The following is a 21,924-nucleotide window of genomic DNA, read 5'->3' as shown; positions in this document are numbered from 1 at the left end:
ATGACTGTAATAACACTGCGGGGGATACCCCAAAACCCAGTACTTTCCATCAAGCTCCTGCAGGTGAGCAGCAAAGGGGCAGGTGTGCGGGCATGGCACTTGCACCCCTTCAGGGACCTGCTGATCTGCAGGGACTTGCGCCCCTCCGGGAGCCTGTGCATGGCCAGAGGCTTCTACACTCCAGGGTCCTACACCCCTCCAGGGGCCTGTGCATGGCCAGGCCTGCACCCCTCCAGGGATCTGCACCCCTCCAGGGGCTCGCCCGCCCCCGGGGGCTCGCCCATGTGCTGTCCCTCCCGGGCACCGCCCCGGGGCCGGGCCGGGCGGTGCCGCGGCTCCCATTGAGGCCGGTGCCGGGCCGGCCCCCGCCGCGGCGGGGCCAATGGGGGCGGCGGACGCGGTCGAGCCTCTCCCCGGCCTCCCCCGCCGCCGCCGGGCGCCCGTCATGTGAGGGGGATATAGTACTACGGGAGCGGGGCCGTGCTCCGCAGCCGCGCACCCGCCTCCCGGGGGAGCTGCGCCCGCCTCCCGCCGCTCCGCGCTCCCCGGTTCTGCTCATCGTGGGGTCTTCTGCGTTGCGTTTGTTTTTGTTTTTTTTTTTTTAATTTTACGTTTTTATTTCTATAATTATTTTTGCTTTTGATTCTTATTTTTGTGGTTTGGTTTTGTTTTCATTTTCACTGTTGTTTTTGCGTCCTTCTGAGCGTTCTTGGCGTTTCCTCCCCCCCCTCCCGGCTTGCAGAGGAGTTCAGGTAAGGGCGTGCGAGGGGCGCGGAGGGTTGCGCGGGTGCGCGTCCCGCCGGCGGTGCCCCTGCACCCCGTGTCCGCAGCACCAGTAGCCGGGTTGTGGGGGGAACACTGGTGGTGTTTACGCCGCTGCTGCCCGGTCACGGTGGGGGGGTGGAAGGTTAAATCCACCCCCCGGCGGTGCAGCAGGGGGGTGCCGGGCTGCGGCCAGGGGTGCGGGGGCTGTTCTCGGGGTGCAGCTGTGCTGTGCCATGCGGTGACAGGCGGGGGGGGGGGGGGTGGGTTACTCGCGGTCGTCGTGGCCGGGGGAGCACGCCGGAGCGGGGGGGGGGGGAGCTCAGGCCCCCAAAGCCTCCTGAAAAGGGATGGAGGGAGCAGGAAAACAATTAAAACAAATAATAATATTAAAAACTCAAAGAAAAAAAAAAACTAACCGAAAAACAAACAAGCAAATGCTTTGCAGCTGTGGAAACCTGGCTGTGCTTGTGCTGGGGTGGGAATTGTGTGTGCCTCTCCCCTGTCGCTTTCACGGCCCGGGCGGCTGCTGCCGCGCGTTATTTCGGGGCACCGTTCGCTGCCGGGGTGCGGGAGGCAGCGGGGGGTGCGCTCCGGGGGGGGGGGCTGCTGCAGGTAAAGTGCTTCTTCCTGTGTAAGCCAAAGTGTGGGGGGGGGTTCCAGAAAATCAGGCTTTGGGAATGTTGCTGCAGCTTCCCAGAGGCGGTGGGGTTGGGAAGAAACTGGAGACCCTAAACCCCCCTCCTTCTTCCCCCCGTGTCCGGGGAGCAGCACGGCCACCTTGCAGAAGGGATGAGAGCAAATGGGTTTCCTGGCTCTTGGCTTCTTTTTTAAAAGTTTCTATTTTAATTTCTTAGAAACGCTGGGTCTGGTTCACTGCCTGGTTTATGGCTCCTTAGCGGAGCAGGAGTGAGCCTGAACAGATTTAAAATCTTCTAGGGAACAAGGGAAAACCCTAAAGAGATTAATCCTAAACTAGAAAGACCCGTAGCAGTATACATAGGAAATGACTGTCAGTTTATCTGAGCCTATATACCGCTGTGTGATCACTTGTGCTGGACTGACCGTCCAGAAATGACAGGCTGGGAAATACGTCCCTGTGTTTCAGCAAGTTCCCAGGACTTAACATTTCAATGTTACTCTGAGTCAGAATATGCCTTCTCTGTTTTTTGGAGACTTTTTTGTCATTATTTCTCTTTTTAACTGGCGATTAGATGGACAGGTTTTAAACAGAACAAGATGTTTCTGGCAGGAAGGACATCGTAACAACCCAGGGAACTCTTTAAAAGTTGGAGACCGTCGCGCTGCCGTGTGCAGTTCAACAGCTGCTGTATTTCACTCCTGAAGCGGCTGTTTTTCAGTGGCTCAGGCACTAAGTCCTTCTATAGGTGCTTACATTTCGAACGTGTTTTCAGGGCTCCTAGAGATGAAAGTGCTTTATGTAAACAGCGTTATTAGTTTTCATAGCTTATGTAGCCCTGCCTTTTTTTGTCTTTGTTTTTTAATCTTCTGGTTCTGGCTCTGTCTTCAGGCAAAGTAGGGATGAAAGCCTTTTGGTTGTTAGTCTGGCCTTTAGGATAAAATATAGTCTGGGCCCGATCCTGCATTCCAGGCATTCCCCAAAATCTTCTTGGCTGCTCTGCGAGTTTTGAGAGTGCACAGAAAGCAGATCTGGCCTCTGATGTGCCTGGATCTCTTTGCCTCTGACAGTCCCCTCTCTTCTTAAAATTACTCTGCTTACACCGAGTGACACTGCTCCTTGTCAAAAGAGATGGGGAAATATGCGTGCTGGCTGGTTTCTGCTGAGGGACGTTGCTCACAGCAGTTGCTAGGAGTTTGTTGGGCTTTTTTCCCACCTCCTTTCAGCCCTTATTCAAATTAGGGTTTAGTTCTATTCCCAGTGGAATATATGGGTATTTTGATATGTGGCTTCCTAGTTCTTGCAGGCATTTAAAAAAAACTTAATTTTTTTTTTTTTTTAAAAAGAACCTTATGAACTTCTTTTGGAGCAGGCTCTTTCCCCGTGCACACAGGGCACGCCAGCTTTTCTTAGAAAAAAACACGTTACAGTCCAGATTTCACTCAGAGCACCATTCTTCAGAAGTTCAAGCTAGAACAATGCAGACATAAGAGGGAGGATCAGAAACCATCTGAGGGCAAGTCCTCCTTTCTGCCCCACATTTCATGAGGCAGTCACCAGTTTTTGGTGCAAGATAGAAACAAGCTGCTTGGTTGAATTCTTACTGGAAGCCAATACAAACTTCTCAGAAGCAGATTGTGTTTTCTGTTTCAAAACTGGGAATATCTCAGCTCTGGGACTTCTGTTGGAGGAACTTTCTGTCAACATAGAGATTTTTTTTTTAAAAAAAAAAAAAGTCCTGTGTGTTAGAAATAGTTCAGCTCTTCTGACTCTTCACTTTTACTATAAGAGATGATTATAGGCTAAGGTCACAAAACAGAGCCACTAGCCTCTGTTTGAACTTCCTTGTGTTCAGCACATGTGGGTATTTCATTATCGGTTCAGAGGCATAGCTGACTGACAGGCCACGCATACCAGGAAAATGTGCAATCTTACTTTTAAGTCTTTCTTTCAACCTGCCCCTACTTCCTCCATGTGGTGTGAAGGAGGAAGCTGTATCTTTAAGAAATATGTTTTTTTTTTTTCCCCACGTTTCCTGTGAAATATTAATAGATGCTGCCAATGGGCTGGAGCTCTTTAAGGATGTTGTGTAAAATAATCTCGTTCTGCCTTCGCTGCAGCACTGAGAACATAGATGCCTTTTCATTTTTCTTCAGAGAAGGCAAAGACAAGGTGAATTTTGGAGATCAGGCAGCAAAGATGCTCTGCAATAACAGTAACGACCATCCCCTTCCCTGCATGAAACGGGGAGCTATTGACTATTCATGGCAAAGCGTCCAAAGCGCAGCGGCAGAGCCTGTGGAAAATGACAGCGTGTAACAAGATTGACTGGCATTTCCTTCGCGCTGGGTCACATGCCTCCTAATTCACACACACACAAAACCTCATAGGCTGATCAAATGACTTCTATCTCTGCAGTCCGCATACCTTCCACAGAAAGAGTTGTTTTATTATGCACACGTACAGCTCTGTTTTCAATCAGTCACCTTGAGCAAATGACTGAGGACCAGTGTTCGCTCTGTCCGGAGGTCTCTGCATTTGCTCTCTAAGAGGCATAGTCTCTGTCCGTAAGCAATATATTTTTTTTCCTCTGGGGGGAGAAAAAAAAAGAAAACAAATATGCAGATGCCCCTCCTGCCTTCCCCTCCCCAGAAACCCTTCTAGGAAGTTTGCTTGGCTTAACTGGGAAGTCGCAGGACAGTTGCTGCTGTCAGTGAGCGTTGCGGTGGGCTGCGCTAGAAAGGATGGATTTTGCCCTTGTTCCTCCGTGGGGTTGCAGCGAGATTATGGCTCATGTGAGTAGGGGTTTGTGGGATGCTGCCCGCTTGCCACCGTGATACGGGGTGGGGGGGGAACTGGGAGTGCGGCTGCCCACCGTGGGTCATGGCGGATCGAGATGCCGGGGGTCCGTACGAGCCCTCCCAGTTTAGCAACTAGCACGAGGTTCAGATCGCTTCGACCTCCATACCCGGAGAGAGAGGAGTATGGAGTGATGAGGCGAAACCAGCCACCAGCTGGCTTGCCAGGACATGGTAATTAGCTCAGCACAGTGCCAGCCTTATTAAGGGCAGTGCAGGTGATGATGACGTTGGCACACTGATTCATTACATCTGGAGGGGAAAATCCGCCTAGTAAATGCTGAAGCACAGTAAATATTTTTGGCTCCTGACAGACTGATCCTTGCATTATGCTGATTAGCTTATATTTGTGGAACTGAGGAAGTTAAAAATAAGGTTGGTGGAAAGCTACAAGATAAAGAAAGGATTTGCGTTTTATGGCCACCAGCAATAAACTTCTTTTATTTGGGTTTTTTTTGGGTGGTAAAAATTTCAACACTTTATTTTTTCTCCCCATTCCCTTCTTTGGCTCTAGGTTTCACTGGTAGGTGAAAGCCCGTAATTTATTTTCTCTTGCCAGTAATATTCTGGAAGGGAGCTGTAAATCTAGAGCGCACACAGTTGGGAAATTATTTCTGAAAGAATTCTTTAGCAAATACATGGTGCAATCCTGCAAAACGCTTCGGCCCTGACAGTCCTTAGGGGGTGGTACAAACGTATCAAAGTGTGTAGCAGCATGTGTACTCAGTGAGGCTGGATGCTTTGGACTTTCCTGTGAGCTAGAGGGCTTGACCAGCTTTAGTTCATGGAGATAAATGATTAAACTGACTTCTGACTGTTGCTGTTTTGTTTTCCTACACTTAGGCTCTCACCTGAACTTTTGCCGCCTGGTATATGCTGTTGGGATATCCATAAGAGATCGCCCAGGAATGGTGGATCACTTGCTGCCTACTGATGAATCCTTTTCATCTACAAGATCTTCTCTTGGATACTTTGGGGACATGACAGCAGGGGTGAGGTCCTACCAAATGCTGCCCTCTCCCCTGTCGGAAGATGACAGTGACTCGTCCAGCTTTTGTTCTTGTTCCAGCCCTGACTCCCAGGTTCTCAGCTCCAGCTACGGAAGCACGTCCAGTGCGGAAAGTCAGGACAGTATCTTAGACTACTTATTGTCCCAGGCATCTTTGGGGAACACCACTACATCATGGTGGGACAAAAGGAGACTTCAGCCGATAGTGAAAGAGGAGTACTTTAGGTTGCCCGAATTTGCTGTGGATATGGAAGACTCTGGACCATTTCAGCCCACGCTTGAGGAAATTGAGGAATTTCTGGAGGAGAACATGGAGCTGGAGCTCAAAGAAAGACCTAAAAGTGAGACCAAGGACTTGAGAGCTTGCAGCCAAGTTTCTGTTGCTTCGCTACAGCAAAAAGACCATATGTTACCCAGCGCTAGTTTAAAAGAGAGTAAAAATGAACAGTTGAGCAGCGCAACAGAAGGTGGCCAAGCTTCAAATGGAGGAATGTCCCTGGAGAATGGGATACCGGTTATGCTCCAGATTCAGCCTGTACAGATCAAACAGGAGTCCAACACGAGCCCCAGTTCCCAAGGACCAGCACAAGAGAACATTAAAATTGCACAGCTCCTAGTCAACATCCAAGGACAGACATTTGCCCTTGTGCCTCAGATAGTTCAGTCGTCCAATTTGAACTTGTCCTCTAAATTTGTCCGCATTGCTCCTGTCCCTATCGCCGCCAAGCCAATTGGACCAGGAGGCATGATCCAGGGTCAGACGGGAATCATCATGGGTCAGAAATTTCAAAAGAACCCTGCAGCAGAACTCATTAAAATGCACAAATGTTCTTTTCCTGGTTGTACCAAGATGTACACGAAAAGCAGCCATTTGAAAGCCCACTTGAGGAGGCATACAGGAGAAAAGCCTTTTGCGTGCACGTGGCCAGGTTGTGGATGGAGGTTAGTATCGGGGTGCAGCGCTGTCCAATCCCCCCTTCCCCTTTTTTGCTCACTCGGCCTAACTTGCCGAGCCAGTAGGTTTGCACTCTGATTTATAAACTATTTCTGTTCCCAAAACTTGTTTGGTTGGTTTGAGAATTAAGACTTTTTTCTTCCTGTTAGGTAGTCCGGAGGTTTTGATAAGTTAAATAGCAGAGCACCACTTGCTGGCACCAGCTGTTTAAGTGTCTTACAAATTACAGTGGACTACTTTTATTTTTTTATTTAGTTCCAAGAGGGTCAGAGTAAGCTTGTTACTGCAGGCGATACCTTGTGTTCACATCGGTCTGGTTGCAACACGCCGCAACACGCCAGCTGCAGCAGATGCTCAGCTGGTACCCGCTGAGGGCTAGAAGTGAACTGGATGGTTTAGGGCAGAATTGCTGTGTGTGGCTCCAGCTGCATGGGGCTAAACATGATCGCTGAAGGGCTGTGAAAAGCAAGTGTGGTTAAGAAGAGCAGTGTTCTGTGCAGTTTCTAACTGCACTCCATCCCACTCCTTCTGGAAATGCTGGCAGTGACACTCTCGCATGCTCTGGGTTTTATTCTCTGCATCGATTCAGAAAAACGCGTGGGTGCCACTCAAAGTTGCAAAAAGCTGTCAGATGTAACAACATAACCATAAGGCTGAGGTGGAGTTAAACATTGCTTGAATGGAATATTGCAGGTTTGATTGAGCAAAATGTTTTGCAGAGAGTCTCTCTTGATTATTTTTTTTATTTTTTCTTTTTAATACTAGGAAAAATTAAAGCTTTGTCAAAAAAATCAGGTTTTTATTTTAAGGAAACTTTGGCAGAAGCCTTCCTCCCTCTTTCCAATTAGCTGTATTACTAGTCTGCCTGCTGGCAAGTGTTAATACACAGTACCAGAAATTATGAAGGGAGAAAACTAAATCTTAACTCCCTTGTATTAAATTAAACTGGATTTCTTTCAAAGAATATCCTGCAGAGTTTCAGCGAGCAATGTCTAATGAGGAAATGGGTTGTGATCATGGGGAACAGGCGAGGTAAAAAGTAACAGGAGAGGGTTGTGTAAAAATGCAAGTATGTGAGACACGCAGCAGTTAGAGATGGCTGGATTGGTTTGGGGGAAAAGGTCAGAATGGGGCTGAATCCTCTGCTCCCCACCTGGACCAGTTTGAAGTTTGCCTCTTGACAGGATTGAGGAGATCAATGCAATTAATTTCTTTGGTGATTTTCTTTCCCATTTCAGCTTATGGTGGCTCTATAAACTGGTGGTGGTTTTCTGTCCTTTTGTGCTGGTGGCACTTCCCATGAGCCGGGCTCAGTGACTTGCTGCTTGGGACGCACTGAAATGAAAGCCATGGTATTTAGCTGGTTGGTCCCATAAGCCGCAGACTGGTTTGCTCCTGACCTGCAGCAGAGGCACTCGCTCCTTTTTATTTGGTTGCCAGCATACGTGCGCACAGGCAGCAGATGTGCCTCCTGCCTGTGAACGAGTCTGTGGGTGTTGTGTTGGCTTTCCTTGCACTGGGATGTGAGCAAAATTCTAATTTTTGTGAGAAACCCGTGTGGCACGTGAGGGTTTGTCTGGTCCACACTGAGATTTATACCAACGCTCCCAGTGACTTTTGTGGCTCAGGATCAGGAGCCTGTAGTGTTGCCTGTGGGTGACCTTCTCCATCTTTGTCATATTACTGAGCTGGTGTTTCCCGGACTGCAAAACCAGGGGGAACATTTAGGAAAAATACCAAGTGGTAAGGGATGGATATTGAATTTAGACTGGGGTGCCTGCCTTCTCCCAGCATTGCAGTGAGTGGTGTGGATCAAAACCAGGATGCAGGTGTAAGGTGAGCCAAGAGAAGTGCAGGTCCTGCAACCTGGAGCACCCTGAACTTTCACTCTCAGCCAGCCACAACTTTGTAAAGATGAGAAGCCCAACAGATATGAGAAATTAATCACTGCAGCTACGAGGAACATGTGTCCCGTCCACAAACAGCTGCCAGAGGGGCTTCTCAAACTCTCTATTGCTGTTTGCCTTGTTGCATGTCACAGCTCAGGCTGGTACCCCAATCCCTAACACCCCCAGACTTCGGAAGGGCTCTGCTCTGAGGGGGAAGATTTGTAGCCAGCAGCAGAGGCAGCGCTTGGGGAGCTGCTTCCTGCGCTCGCAGCAATTCTCAGTGCCGGCCTGAGATTCCTGCACATCTCCTACGCTCTGCTCCCACATCAAAGGCCAGCCCCAACTGAGCACTGAATTACTCAGTCCCCTTTCATCAATAAACCATGTTTACTTTTTCCAGAAGTTCATCGAGAGCTGTGATCTCACATGACTTTAGTCAAATGCATCTGGACTCTCTTTGCTCCCAGATTTATACAATCTCAAATGAATTTAAGCACTAAAACACTGCTGGGCTCTGCTTTCCCCCCTTTCCCTGACTTCTGCTTGTGTATTTGTTTTTTCACTGAAGACACTTAAGATCTGAGCTCACTGAAGATAGTAATTTCAAAAACAAAACAAAGTGTTGCCTAGCATAAAGTGCCTGAGCTGGGGCGGGGGCGGGGGGTTAAAGCTTTCCCTGCTCTCTGGGCAGCCCTGCTATGGTGATTTATTCTTCCGATGCACCAAGGCAGGGGTGTGCACACAGCAAACCCTTTTGCCAGCCCCTAGGACAGCCAGAGAGCCCCAAGGACCTCCCTGGAGGAGGCTGAACCCTGCTTGCTTGCACCCTTCCTTGGCAAGGGGCGAGAGCTGTTCTCGGCAGGCTGCAGAGAGGCGTTCATAAGTGGCTGGTGACCCGTTGCGTTCAATACCCCGCTGTACTGGTCGGCGCGCTGATCCGTGTCATGCCAGCTTATACCGTTGGCACGCAGCAGCCTCTGGTTAGCACTGCTCCTGAGACAGCCCTGACCAAAAGGCTGAGCTGCAGTGTGGGCTGGTCCCCAGCAACCGTGTTATGGCACGGAGCAGGAGAAGCTCTCGCTTTCCCTCCACTGGTGCAGCAGCGTACAAAGCAGCGGTTGTTGTAAGGCCTGGGGGATTAGGCAGTCGCGTTTAAATGCCCTGCCACGCCGTCGAGCTAGAGGCACTGCCCTGCAGCCGGCTCCGCGGGTGACAGCGTGCGATACAAGCTCTGCCTGGCGTGGTAGGGACAGTGTAACGGCTTGTAGTGCATGTGGCCGGGATCGTGTATGGGACCGGGCGGGCATGGGGAGGACTATGCGTGGGACAGGTCAGGGCAGGCGTCTCGCAGTGGCCTTTTTTGCTGGTGCTGTGCAAAGGGGTTTGCAGGTGCGCAGGAGGAGCGCTGGTTTACCATGGCGATGATTTGGGGATGGGCAGGATGAATCCAGAGCCTCCCCTCCACCGCAGAGGAGAGGTGCAGCCGGAGTCAGTCTCAATGGCTGATGGCCATGGGGGGGACCATGGAGTACTAGGCTGAAGCTATTGACCTTTCTTGCCCTGTGAGCCACATAGCAATGTCCTTGTTTGGCTGGGAGACCAAACAGGACACATCCTACATATCAGGGAGCTTTAGGATTTGTCTCCAAGGGAGATGTAGTTACAGGTCCTTTGGAGTCCCGCCAGACAGAAGGATGAAGACGACTCTTCTAGTTGCTGTGGTATTGCCCAGATCCCTCCACCTTTCTTTTGAAGGAAGAATCCTGGAAATGGCAGTGACTTGGGATAGTGAGGTATTCCTTGGGGGGTACCTTGTTTTTGTTTGAATTTGGCATTCCACTAGGAATTATTTGCAGTTTTCTTGGGGTGCTCTTAGTGCCAGAACGTGCTGCAAATATCATTTCGCTGCAGAGCCTGGCCATCAGATCCTCCTGGCTTCCTTGTCCTAACCTTTACGTTGTTTTTTTGTAAACACACCAACAGCTCGAGGTTTATTTCTGTGGGCTCTGTAAGTTGATCTTTCTGTGACTGCTGGGGAACAGTACTGCAACATTCCTGCCTCTTCAGCTAAGGATATTGTTATGAGGCAGAGTGTATTTTTATCGGATGAACTCATCCAAGCTCCCAGGGTATGAGCAGAGCTGCTCATTCCTGTTTTGCACCTCTTTCTCCCCCACCATCCATGTAGTCCCCATTGAAATGCACTTGTGGAGCTCTTGTGCAGGATTAGCCACGTGCTACTGCGCTTCTGTTGCAAATGGTGACCTTAATGGCCAGGGACATGGGACAAAGCAACCCAGCCACATCTGGTGTTACTCCTTCTCCGAGTGATAAGCCTGTATATAAGAGGATGGCTCTTTGCAAAGGTGCTTTTCCCTCTCTGCTCCCTCTTTTCCCTGGACGTGGTTGCCACCACTGGCAACAGGTCTGTTGCTTGTCCAGCACAGAGTCCTGCTGAGGCAGTCTGCACAGGCAACATCCCGCCCTCTCCAGAAAGATGGTTAGTCTCACTCATCTGTAGCTCTACGAGAGCATCCCTCCAAGGATCTGGCACTGGGACTAGCTCACTGCTAAGGACTCGGGAGAAATCCCTGGCCCTGCTGCTCCGACATCCAGACTGTGGTTTTGGGAAGCTGTGGCTGGAAGGAGCAGGGTTGTTAGAGAAAGCAAATGTAGAGGTACTAGGGGGGAAGAGAAAGCTCTGTCGTAGCCTTTGTGAAGAAGATGCGTCCTAGGCGAGGAACAGGTTGATGGCTCCATTAAGATATCTGCCTTTTGCTCTTAATGGTGAATTTGACTCTTTCACCATGGGGATACCAAAGCAAGGACAAGGCAGAAAAGCAAGAGAATGGGTGAAGAAACCTCCCCTAGAAACACCCCTGGGAGAGGTGTGTCCACACCACAGCTTACTCGTGGTGAGTATCTGCATCTGCTTTGAGCTGGCTGCAGAATGCTCTCTAGGTAGCATCACCTGACGGAAGAGCTGCGGGAACCGTGGAAACCATTCCCAGCTTTCCCAGTGCCTGTGCCCTGTTCCTCAACTGGTGGTGGGCGATCAGAGCTAATTAAAACCTTCATGTGGAAACTTACTTTTCTTGCATGAAGGACTTATTCATAGGAGCCCAGCAGTCCTGTTTCCCCCCTTTCATAAAAATAGCATATTCACTGTGTTGGTGATGTGATATTTTGCTCCAGAAGGGCACATCTTTCTACATGTTCTTTCCCCCATTTATTCAGCTAGTGCCCATGACTTCATTTATTTATTGTAAATAAACAGCTGATACCATTTCTTGCAAGCTCTCTTTCTGTGCCGCTCTTTGTTACTGCTCTGGCAACAAAACACTTAAATTGCCCTTTGTCAGGCAGCAAATTTTTTGTACCCATCTGGACAGGGCTGCTTTATTGTGAGGTTATTAATTAACCCTGTGGCTCCCAGTCACATCCAAGCTGGAAATAGAGCCAGCCCCGCTGTTAAGACCAAAGGATTAGCTGATTTGAGTTAGTAAAGCCTGTGAGATTCACGGTGGCTATTTGGGGATTTTTCTGTGGAGATGAAAGGTGGGAAATACCTAAAATTGAAATGACTCTGTGAGACAATTTTTGTAATTAAAGGCTCAATCTTGATTTCCGTTTACCCATGAAGTAACTATGCTAATGGCCATTGGGGCCCACCTGGATTTCAGCTGTTGTGATGTTGAGCTTCTCTGGTACTGAGATGTTAATGACTATTTAGCCTGCAGGAGCACGTACAAAAGCCAATTTTTCAGCTGGATCTGATAAGCCATGTAGCTTCTGGGTAGCTATGTCCGGCTGTTATCTGGGATCCATCTCCAACTAGGTGCAATTACTGGATGTCCATTATGCTCATGTCAGTGGGAGCTTGGAGCAGACCTCACCTGCAGGCCGTTGGTTATCTCTGATTGAGATGGGTCTGTGCTTGGATGGATTTGCAGGAGAGAGGTTGTGGGACAGGCTTTGAAGGGGACTGGCAGAGCAATCAAGAGCAGCAGTGTTTTTGTCGAGCTGTACCCGTGCTATTTGGTTTAGGGCAAGGTTGGTACAAACGTTGCCTCCGTGCATTGCTCTGAGTCCAGAGTTCGCGTGGGATGAGGTTGATAATTGTGTGCTTCCATCACTGCTGCTGACTGCTGGCTGGGTCCAGCCCAGCCCTGTTGTGTGTCCCTTTCAGTTTGTGCATTCAGGCTTTGCCACAGGTGGAATTTCCCAGTGGCCTGGTGAGACTTTTTTCCCCACTGTGAAAGAATTAGCAGTGTAAAAAGCCATTTATCTGAAAAGGCTTCTCTTCTCTTGCAGGTTCTCCAGGTCAGATGAGCTGTCCCGGCACAGACGCTCCCACTCGGGAGTGAAACCCTATCAGTGTCCCGTCTGCGAGAAGAAATTTGCTCGAAGCGACCACTTGTCCAAACATGTCAAGGTGCATCGGTTCCCACGGAGCAACCGCTCCGTCCGCTCCGTGAACTGATTGGTCCCTCTTTCCCCTTCCCGCCCAGCCATCCTACAACAGCTGATGACAGCACTTTTCTCACTATATTTCTAGTGATAATTTATTTGTCTCCACAAAACAGTCAATGCTGTTACTTGATACCACCATGTCTGAGTGTCCCATGTCCTTTAAAGATGATTTGAGAATGACGTCCTTTTTGGGTCAGGGGAGGGGGGTGCTTCTTCTATTTTGTCTTTTTTTTTTTTTTTTTTCCAGGATGTTATTTTCCTTTCCTTCTATCTTTCCCTCCTTTGCTGCTGCTTCTTTTGGAAATTACAGTGTTTTATTTTTAGCTGTTTTCTGCTGCACAGGAAAATGTAAGAGTTGCTTTCTGCTAGTTAATTATAGCCCTGGCATTCCTGAGGGCTTTGCTCATGTACAGGCCATTCATTGTGAGTTTTTATTAAGCTGCTCTATTTGTCCAGTTTGGAAACAGCAAATTCCTTTTGAAATGAAAACAACTCCTTTGTTTTTGGGTCGCCTGAGCCAAGGATTTCTAGGGGCTGGCCATAGGAGGAGGAACAGTGGGAGTCAGGGACAGGGGGAGGCAAGGCATGGAGAGCGCTGGAATGTGCCTCTGCACCTCTCTGACTTCTCCATCTCACATTTACCTTTTCCTTGGTTAGGGCTATATATAAATATTTATGTATATATTCATACATACATACATATATATTTTTAGGAAAAGGCATATCCTGAGCAAACCTGGAAGCTCAGGCTGGATGAAATGGCTTGGAGTGGAGCCTTCTGGTGTGGCTGAGTGCGTACTGTGTGCATGCTTCTCCTGTCCTGTGCTGCCGTGTGGGTGAAAGGATGTCCATGTGTCGAAGGAAACGCTGCTTTCCTTTGCCTCTGGTTTGCAGCATCCGCTGTCTTTAGCAGAAGAGCTGTTGTCTAGCTCGTAAAGCAGCAGGAAGCCATTTGTGAGAACGGCTGAGCTCTATTCCTGTCTTTGCTCCTGTCCTCTTGTGTAATCCTGGGGGAGAAACCAGAGTGCCAGCCCCAGAGGTGCCTGGTGGTCCTGGTGAGCACCAGGCATCCCGAGCATCCGCTGCGAGTCAATGCCTCGCTGATTGGAGCTAAGTCTCTGTTTGTCTGCTGGCTGGCTGGGTCTTGTAGGACGTGCCTGTACCCAGGGGAGGGTGGGAGGCATCGTGGCCTGGTGCGACAGCATGCTGAGATCTTCTGTCCAAGGGTCATCTTCAGTGCTAATCTTACCAACTGAGTGCCTCTCCTTACCGACAGCCATGTCAGAGCTCCACGCAGCTGGGGTGGGCGAATGGGTGAGAAGAGTAGCCAAAAGAAACAAATTTGTGTGGTAGCTGGCTAAGAAGGGAATTTAAACAAATAATCAGATGGTAGCAGGCAAGTGATTTTGTTTGTGTTTCTTCTTCTTGTTTTGTTTTTCCTTTTGAACTCTGGCGATTGTAAGAAGCTTTAGAAGAAAATAGAATTCAGTAATTAGGAACAATTTTATAATGGATGTTGCATTTCCTTTCCATTCGCAGGCAGCATCTGTTTGTCTTTTTGTTGGCAAAATGGGAAATACGAAATTGTGATTCTAGCGCTAGGCAGAGCAGGAGCCCGCACTGCGCAAGAACAGCAGGTCTAGCTAAAGCGAATGCATTCGTTTTGTCCTCTAGAAATTAATATAAATGAACTATCATCTATTGACTGGTTTATATCACATCCTATGAATGTATGTAAATAAAACTGTACATAGATGCATATCTATATAAAATATCTTTTAATAACGTATCAAAATTTGTGTAAATTGGAAACAAAAATACCTATAAAGCCCGTGTACATAAGTTACAATTCTGTATATTTTCTTTTGTTCTTCATAAAAATATATTTACTTTGACAATAAAATGAAAATGGAAATTTTAAATCCTTTCTTGAAATTATTATTCATTAATTTCTTTTGTAGCCAGCTCTGTAATCAGGACATTAGTGCTTGAAATTTTGATTCACCTGGATGTAACTTGTCAGGTGCTACGTAACAGGGAGAGGATGGAACAGATTTGAAGTTGCCTTCAGAAGTTTTTCTCATCTCAGAAGGTTCTTGGGAGGTGTGGGATGTTTCAGCTCTCCCTTCGCCAGAGCCCTCACACCTCACCTGGCAGCCGCATTGGGACCCAAATGCCTTCTGTGGTTTCTGACCACTGTGGAACAGGTCTGCAGCTGCAGTAAAACTGTGGTTAATAAATTAGAGCAAGCAGGTTTTGAGGAAATTCAAGCTCTAGTAGTTAGTGTGAAGGAGGAAGGGCTTCAGAGGCTTCTTGAGACTGTGATGGTGACTCACTGCGTGACCCAGGACAAACAACTCAATTGCCATATGTCGCAGTTCCCTTTCTTGTAAAATGGGGTTAATAATGCATCATGGTGATGCTGTGGGACTTAATTTACTTTTTTGTGATCCTTGGATGGAAGGAGCAAGCAATAAGACCAGTAGTCATAGGATTAGATTGTGAAAGAAAGGCTGAGCACAGCGGAGGTCTTGGTGCCAAGGCGTTTCGGTTGGCTCTTCTGTAAATCCCATGTCTGAAAGAGTGATGTGAAGGATCTGTGGTACGAAGCATGCCTCAGGCCTGAGGAGAAGACACCTTGTCCTGCAACAGCCATTGCTTCCCATTTGTAACAACAAGGGCATGAACATGATGGTCTTGTGATCTGCAAGCTGGAACATCTCTTGCACTGTGCTTTTCGTTGCTTGGCCTCTGCTGGAAGAAGAAACCAGCAACATTACTGGTGTTAAAATCACTTCTGAGTCTCCATGGCAGCAACAGTGCAGTGGGTCTAGATCTTCTCCCAGCAAGAATCACTCTGGGACTGGTGGGCACTTAGGGATTAAAGTCTCTCCCTGATGAACAGCCACCAAAAAACACCAGCTGATGAGCCAAGGATCTCCAGACCCCTGATTATTTTTTCCTAGAGAACCCCAATGAGGCAAGAGGAACAAGGGGTGTGGCAGAGTAAGTTCTGTTCACTCCAGGTTGTTTTTACCTCCTGAGATGTAGCCTGAAGACCATAGTCCTAAGGACAGCTGTTTTAAGGGTGCAAGTTGCAGACATGCTTTAATTAGCAAGCCTGCACCAAGAGGATCTCCGATTCCCTTCTGTTCTCACCCTATTGACATCACACATTAAACCAGCTGCTTTATCTTAACCAGCGACTCAGTCTCCTCCCCATCTCTTCTGGAGTTCTGATATTGCTGTAACATCGGGCAGTTCACCCTGCAAGACACTTAAGGCAGAAGTTGTTATTTTTCTGCAAGAAGCAATACTTAAAGCTGGAGTAATGCAAAATACCTGCTGTTGGAGCACAGCAGTGCAGAAATCTAAGCTATGTTTTAGCCTGGAATATTTTCCATGAAACACTTTCTCTTTCTTTTTTTTGTCTTTTTTCCTTTCTGTTCTAAGTATTGTTTCTGGGTGTGGGTTGTGTGGGTTTTTCTGGCTAATATCTATAGGGAAATTTAAGTTTATATAAAAGCTGCAACACTTTGCTCTAAAGAATAAGGCCATATTTGCTGTGGAAGGAGAGCTAGTTCTGCATGAAAGCTAATAACATTTTCAGAGGTTTGTCACAAAAAATTAGAAATTTCCAAAAGAAGATTTTGATGTTTGTTTTATGTCGAGTTACTGGCCTGCCTAGGCCATGCTGATTCACGAGAAAAATGTGGCCTTGCCTTAAGCCTGATTACTTTTTACTCACCTGAAGATACATACATATTTAAGTGTTTTGATGCCACAACTATAGATAAGTTTATCATGTCCCTGCTTCAGCAACTCTGCATGGCATTGTTATACATATGCATAAATCTCATTGACTTAAAACACCTATAACTGACTTTCTGTGGTGTGAATGGACACGTGTGCGGTGTTAGAGCCTTCACATAATGATCGTGATCTGGTTCCTAACACTTACAAGATCTCTTTAAATTTCTAAAAGGTTTTACTGGTAATTTCTGGTTGTTTATAGTCTCTTCACCAGAGCTAGAGGCGAAGGAACGCTGTTACGAAAGGTGAGGAGTTGTCAGCTGGGAAGGTTGTACTCGAGGTAAGGACTAAGCACAAGGAATAAGAGTAAAGTGATATTTCTATAAGGTGACCTGACTTCTGTGACCTGTGGCTAAATGCAGAGCAGTGGAGTGCTGTGTCTGAGGCCACAGAGCAATGCAGAGGGGAAATGGGAACAGAACCAAGAAGTCCCAAATCTCCTTTGCCCCAGACAGTGGCACAGGCCACACATCAATAACACACAGCGGGTTATAGAAGGCAAAGAGTAACAGAACACGTAAGTGAGACATCAGATAAGCAAGGAAAGGTAAAGATGGGGCATGAGATAAAGTCAGGCTGCACTGATAATGTCTACTTTTGGAAAGGATGCCAAGGAGAGAGGAACGAGAGCTGAGTAAAAAGCCCTAAAATGGGTCCAGCTCCTTTGACCTATGTTACATGGGGGCTTTTTCCCCCAGCAGTTTTGGGGGGAGCTCAGGAAGCTGCACCTCTATGGAAAACAAACCAGCCCATCGAGCAAGGTGATGTGATGAAAGGAGGCAAAGCTGGCTCCCTGGAAGAGTGCTTGGGTTTAGACCCTGCGATGTTTGCAAAAGTCCTCTCTTCCCACCCTCTCCGGGGGGTTGTTTCCACTTAAATCCTTCTGCTGGGAGCCTTCTCCTTGTCTAAATGGCCACCATACATTTAATCCAAACAACCAGGTGACTCCAGCACAAAGCCAGTGGCAATAAGCCAGCGTTAATAATTACCCAGGGCCCTTTGGGTTATGTAAGCCTGGATGTGTTTTACCACGGGCTCTCGGCTCAGACATGCCCTCCCTGTCTGGGAGAAATACCAAGGACCTGCCAACACACATAGAAAGCTGCTTGGAGCCAGCTGGGATTTTCCTTCTCCCCTTTTGACAGCACCTATGAAACCCGTTATTCACTTGATTCAGCGATTGCCATGCTTTGCTTGCTTGTTATTCAGAGACATTGCTTTTAAAGAATGAGTTGTGCTAAGCTCCCACTGACTTCAGCACAAGCCAAGGACAGTGACCACCATGGCTTATTCAGGGAAAAGATTTCCCAGCTAAGGCAGGGACTGCAGATCCTGGTGGGTCCTTGGCTTCCCTTTCTCGTTTCTTCTGTGACATCTGTGGTTTTGTGGCTTTCAATCTCTTATCCCACAGGTTTTAGTTTTGTTCTTGCTTTTTTTTTTTGGGGGGGGGGGCGGGTGTTTTAACGTGTGTGAAAAATAGATATTGTGAGGCATCTTTTGGCGTTAACATCTAACGTGTGTTTGCATACAGCTAGAGGGATGGGACTTAATGACTGTTCTGGTCAAATGATTCTATATCATGAGGTTTGTAGCTCCTCGGTGCTCAGCGTTTTGCAGATCTGAGCTTCAATCTGCTCTGCCAGCTCAATGCAGGTCTTTCTGGAGCTGGAGCACATCCTTCATCTCTTGCCGTGTTCCCTACCTGAGTACCACTTTTCTAATGGTTTTGTGATTAGGTTGACTCAAAAACCCATGTAAGTACTTCATCTACAGAGCTAATGCTGGATGAACTTCTTAGTCCTTGGAGAAGTCTGCTGTAGAGAGCTTTCATCAGCTCACCTATCCTGCCCCATGGAGTGTGTATGCCTTGTCCAGCATCTTGCTGAGCCCCAGCTCACTATTTAAGTGTTCTGTGGTTTACAGCAACATGTGACAAGGCTCTGGCCATCACGAGTGGAGGGCAGTGTTTGCATCTCTGCCAAGTGCAGCAAGCCAAAGCGTTAGGTAAAATGGGAGTGAAATACATGAATGACAAGTAACTGTTGGGCAAGCCAGCTCTCCTCTTGCTCGCACTGGTGCACGTCTGGTAACTCTTCCCCTGCTCATGTTGGAGTGATAACCATCCTGCAAGGGAGAGAAACTTGAGGTGAATGTGGCCTATAATTCTCTGGAAGGGAGTGGAGGAAGGAACACAGAAACTGAAGCAAGTTATGGCGTAACAGGCACTGTTCTGTCTTTTCCAGCACAGAGTGACAGGCTCTTTTTGCAAAAAGGGCTCTGCTTGTTGGGCAGGAGGAGGATGGTCTGAGCTAGCAGCCAGTGTCAGAGCAGCTGGTGTACAGTGCTCTGGGGCAACAGCAGCTTTATGGCAGGGGACTTAGGGGATGATAGTCATAGGTTGTGCCTTGGACAGTTGGCAGATATAAAGAGAAGGGGCTGGAATTGCTCACTGTTGGTCCTTCGAGTCCCCTTCCTTGTATAAGGATACTGCTTTTCTCCTCCTGACTCTGTAGCTGATTCTTGGAGTGGCCTCAAGTGAGTCTTAGCACTTTCCAAAGCAGAAATTTTATTTATCCATATGACCCAGATACTGGGAACCTCAATAATTACAAAGCACTCTGAGATCTTTAGTGGAAATTCTATCCAGGAGTTGTTTTGCATGTGACTGAGGGTGCAATCCAGCAACCCACAAAAAGAAAGGTACAAAGAATTACTGTTCTGTATCTAAAAAAGCCTCTGGCATCTGCCTCTCCTATTGAGTCCAGTGGGCACCAGCTTAAGCCCTGCTAGTTATTCCAACATTATGGTTGCAAATACAGGGATTGGGCTATTGGGCTGAAAAGCCTCCAGGCATTTAGTAAACTCGCCTTCCATAAGCGAAGGAGTGACGTGAACGTTCGCGTTTGGCTGTTGACTGCTGACTTTTTCTGAGAAGTCTATAAACGGCAGCCAGGTAGTCTCTCACTTTTTGTTTCTCTGGTGTGCGTTGTTTTTCCATGGACAACATGTCCTGGACCTGAGAGACTTGGCTGGAGCTAGATTCATTTAGACCGGGTGTCCCTAGTGGCAGATAATGCATCAGGGAGGGCAAAGGGCTTGGAAATTTTGTTGTGTCAGAACAGCCGTCCTGCAGTCAGAGCGGCTGGAAGAACACCCAGGCTGTGCTGATGGTGGCAGCGCCTCAGCAAGTGGTCTCATGGACCAGTGCCTGTGCTGGACCTCAGCTCCTCTGTGCTGGTTCTTGGGTCTGACTAGGACATTGTGGCAGTGTGGAGCCGAGATACAGATGTGGGCATCCTGGGTCAGGGCTGACACGGTGAGCCCCTTGTTGTAAACGAGACCTCTCTGACTCAGTTGATGTGGAAATGGCCTCTGGTACGGGCTCATCCCTTCTAGAAGTGCCAGATGCTCGTGGGGAAGGTCAGCTTTGTCTGGAAGGGTAGCGCGGGGTGACAAGCAATCTGCCCTCTCTCAGAAAATTGAGTTAGTTACAGCTGACAAGTTTGCTGGTAAAATCTCCCTCTTGCTCCTTAGGAATTAATGGCACAACTGGAGGGTGTTCATTTACTTGCCACCCGGGACCTTTAGTCTCCTCACAGGCAATTCCAACAACTGATAAATAAACACATATTAGTAACATATTTCTCTTCAAGACAGCATGGATTTTCTTTGGCACCAAAGCTTGCAACAGCCCTTCTCAAGCACTTACCCCTCACTCAGTATCGCTGGCACTGCCTCGCAGATAATCCAGGCTTGTGCTTGAGATCAGTGACACCCATGAAAGTTTAATGTGAATCAATCCATGCCATGCCTAAAGGAATGATTAGCGAATTAGAATTGGTTTTGATGACTTCATCTGAGTTATCTGATACCCTGTGACAGATCCCTGGTGGGTGGAGGGCCATGAATCCAGGGCGAGCTGGAGCCACCTTCCTCACTTTACTCCTGCATTTTCATGCTAATCTCAGTGAAACAAGTTTGCTGTGCTAAATTAATAACATTTGGCACTTCCCTAGCATCTTCCAGATGAGGAGCAGAACATGCTTTCCAGTGGGGAATGAAGCCTTTCAAGCCCCCTGAAGAGTAGTTGTCACGTTCATTGTGCAAAGTCAGAAAAAGGATTTAAATGATTTGACCAATAGTTATTGGGGAGCTTGTGGCAGAGCTGTAGAACAAACCCAAGTGTACTAATTTCCTCAGACCGGGGTTTTAATCACAGCTTTATCACTTGGTGTGATTTTGGGATGTGTACACACTGATGTATGGATGAAATTAATTGAAGTATTGACTTGGGGGAGAAGTGGGGATGCTTTTTAGCCCTCTGGATAGGCTTAAGACCTGCATGAGATCAAGCACAAGGAATGACAAACGTGTTCATTTTGCTGATGTAGCATGAGTAATGTTGGCACAGGTGTGCTGTGGCCCTTGCAGCAGCTGCAGGACCTGGGGAGCAGTAAGGGAACAACTTGGCTGTATCTGCTTGTGACTTTTTGAGTCCTTGTAATGGCCCTTGGTGTCCTCTGCAGATGGGTTCATGTTCTTCGTCTTCTGTGGGGACCATGTTGGCTCCCAGAGTAAGCAGCAAGAAGTTCAGCTTGATTTTTTTTTTCCCTGACTTTATCACCCCATAAAGCATTTCCATGCCGCTTGAGACTTCACCCTTAAGGTGTGATCAAGAGGAGGCTGATTAGCACCCTCAGAGGTTTCCCTGCACTAAAATCCAACTTGCACGTTGCAGTATCTTCCTATACATCTATCTACAATCTTTCCTTCCTTAACTTTGATACTTTCTGCTTATCAGAACTCTTCTCAAACACATCTGTTATAATGAAAAATGACAGGCTGCTGATGCACTGTATGTGAGCTCTCTATCTAGCTGTTATCTATTAACACAAACATTTTAGATTGCATAAGAGTGCCCATTTTGAAAGTTAGTACAGAAAATCTAGTCCAATGTAATCTCTGCTGTTTATTCTGATCTTTTATTCATCTTCTGCAACTAGATAATTTTCACTGAATTTAATAAACTCTACTCTTTGTTGTGATAAGTTCTAATTATTACTTTGAAGGCAGTTTATTGGATCAACAAATAACTAGTCACTGTTATGTGATGTGCTGTTGAGAGAGAGAGGTTTCTACCTGTCTCATTCATAGTGACTAGGTAGGTATATGTAACCCACAGACAAACCTCACGAATAGAGTCTCTGTGTCATAGATGCAGTATATTTGCAGAGCCAGAGATAGCCTGAGTCAGCTGGCAGTCTAACAAGATGCACAGGACAAATAACGCACATTTGGGGCTGCACAGAAAAAAATAATTCCTTTTCATTAGGAAAAAAAATGAAAGTGTTCACCAGAAGATGCGAGAGAGCAAGGGAGCAAGAGAGACAGAATTGCTAGTGCAGTGGCAGGCAGTCACTAGGGATGCTGGCTGTGCTGGTTCAGTTCCCAGAGCTGCTGGCTTGGTCCCTCAGTGTGGCGATGCCATGTCTGGACCTGCCAGTGTTGGGTGTTTTGAAGTGATG

At 47.6% G+C, this 21,924-nt stretch overlaps 1 protein-coding gene across 3 annotated transcripts; it reads left to right on the top strand.

The window, feature by feature from the left end:
• The first annotated feature begins 421 nt into the window (after positions 1-421).
• On the top strand, positions 422-14,508 carry KLF15 (KLF transcription factor 15). Of its 3 annotated transcripts, none has more exons than XM_068408891.1 (3): positions 422-752; positions 5,104-6,211; positions 12,428-14,508. In XM_068408891.1, the coding sequence occupies exons 2-3, from the start codon at positions 5,169-5,171 to the stop codon at positions 12,594-12,596; spliced, it is 1,212 nt and encodes a 403-aa protein (XP_068264992.1). In that variant the 5' UTR covers positions 422-752; positions 5,104-5,168; the 3' UTR covers positions 12,597-14,508. The 3 variants fall into 3 exon arrangements, with proteins under 3 accessions (XP_068264992.1, XP_068264995.1, XP_068264993.1); XM_068408894.1 differs by lacking the exon at positions 422-752 and adding an exon at positions 3,854-3,969; XM_068408892.1 differs by lacking the exon at positions 422-752 and adding an exon at positions 4,114-4,197.
• The last annotated feature ends 7,416 nt before the right edge of the window (positions 14,509-21,924 follow it).

The sequence above is a fragment of the Nyctibius grandis genome, chromosome 10 (assembly GCF_013368605.1).
Source record: "Nyctibius grandis isolate bNycGra1 chromosome 10, bNycGra1.pri, whole genome shotgun sequence".
Classification (NCBI taxonomy): domain Eukaryota; kingdom Metazoa; phylum Chordata; class Aves; order Nyctibiiformes; family Nyctibiidae; genus Nyctibius; species Nyctibius grandis.
The sequence above is the reverse complement of the archived record's forward strand: the minus strand, read 5'-3'. Positions and strand labels throughout refer to the sequence as shown.

Bases quoted from the DNA above. Each gene is read 5' to 3' on its own strand.
- KLF15 (XM_068408891.1), top strand. From the start codon at position 5,169: ATGGTGGATCACTTGCTGCCTACTGATGAATCCTTTTCATCTACAAGA. The intron at 6,212-12,427 runs GTTAGTATCGGG...CTTCTCTTGCAG, and splicing joins TGGCCAGGTTGTGGATGGAG to GTTCTCCAGGTCAGATGAGC.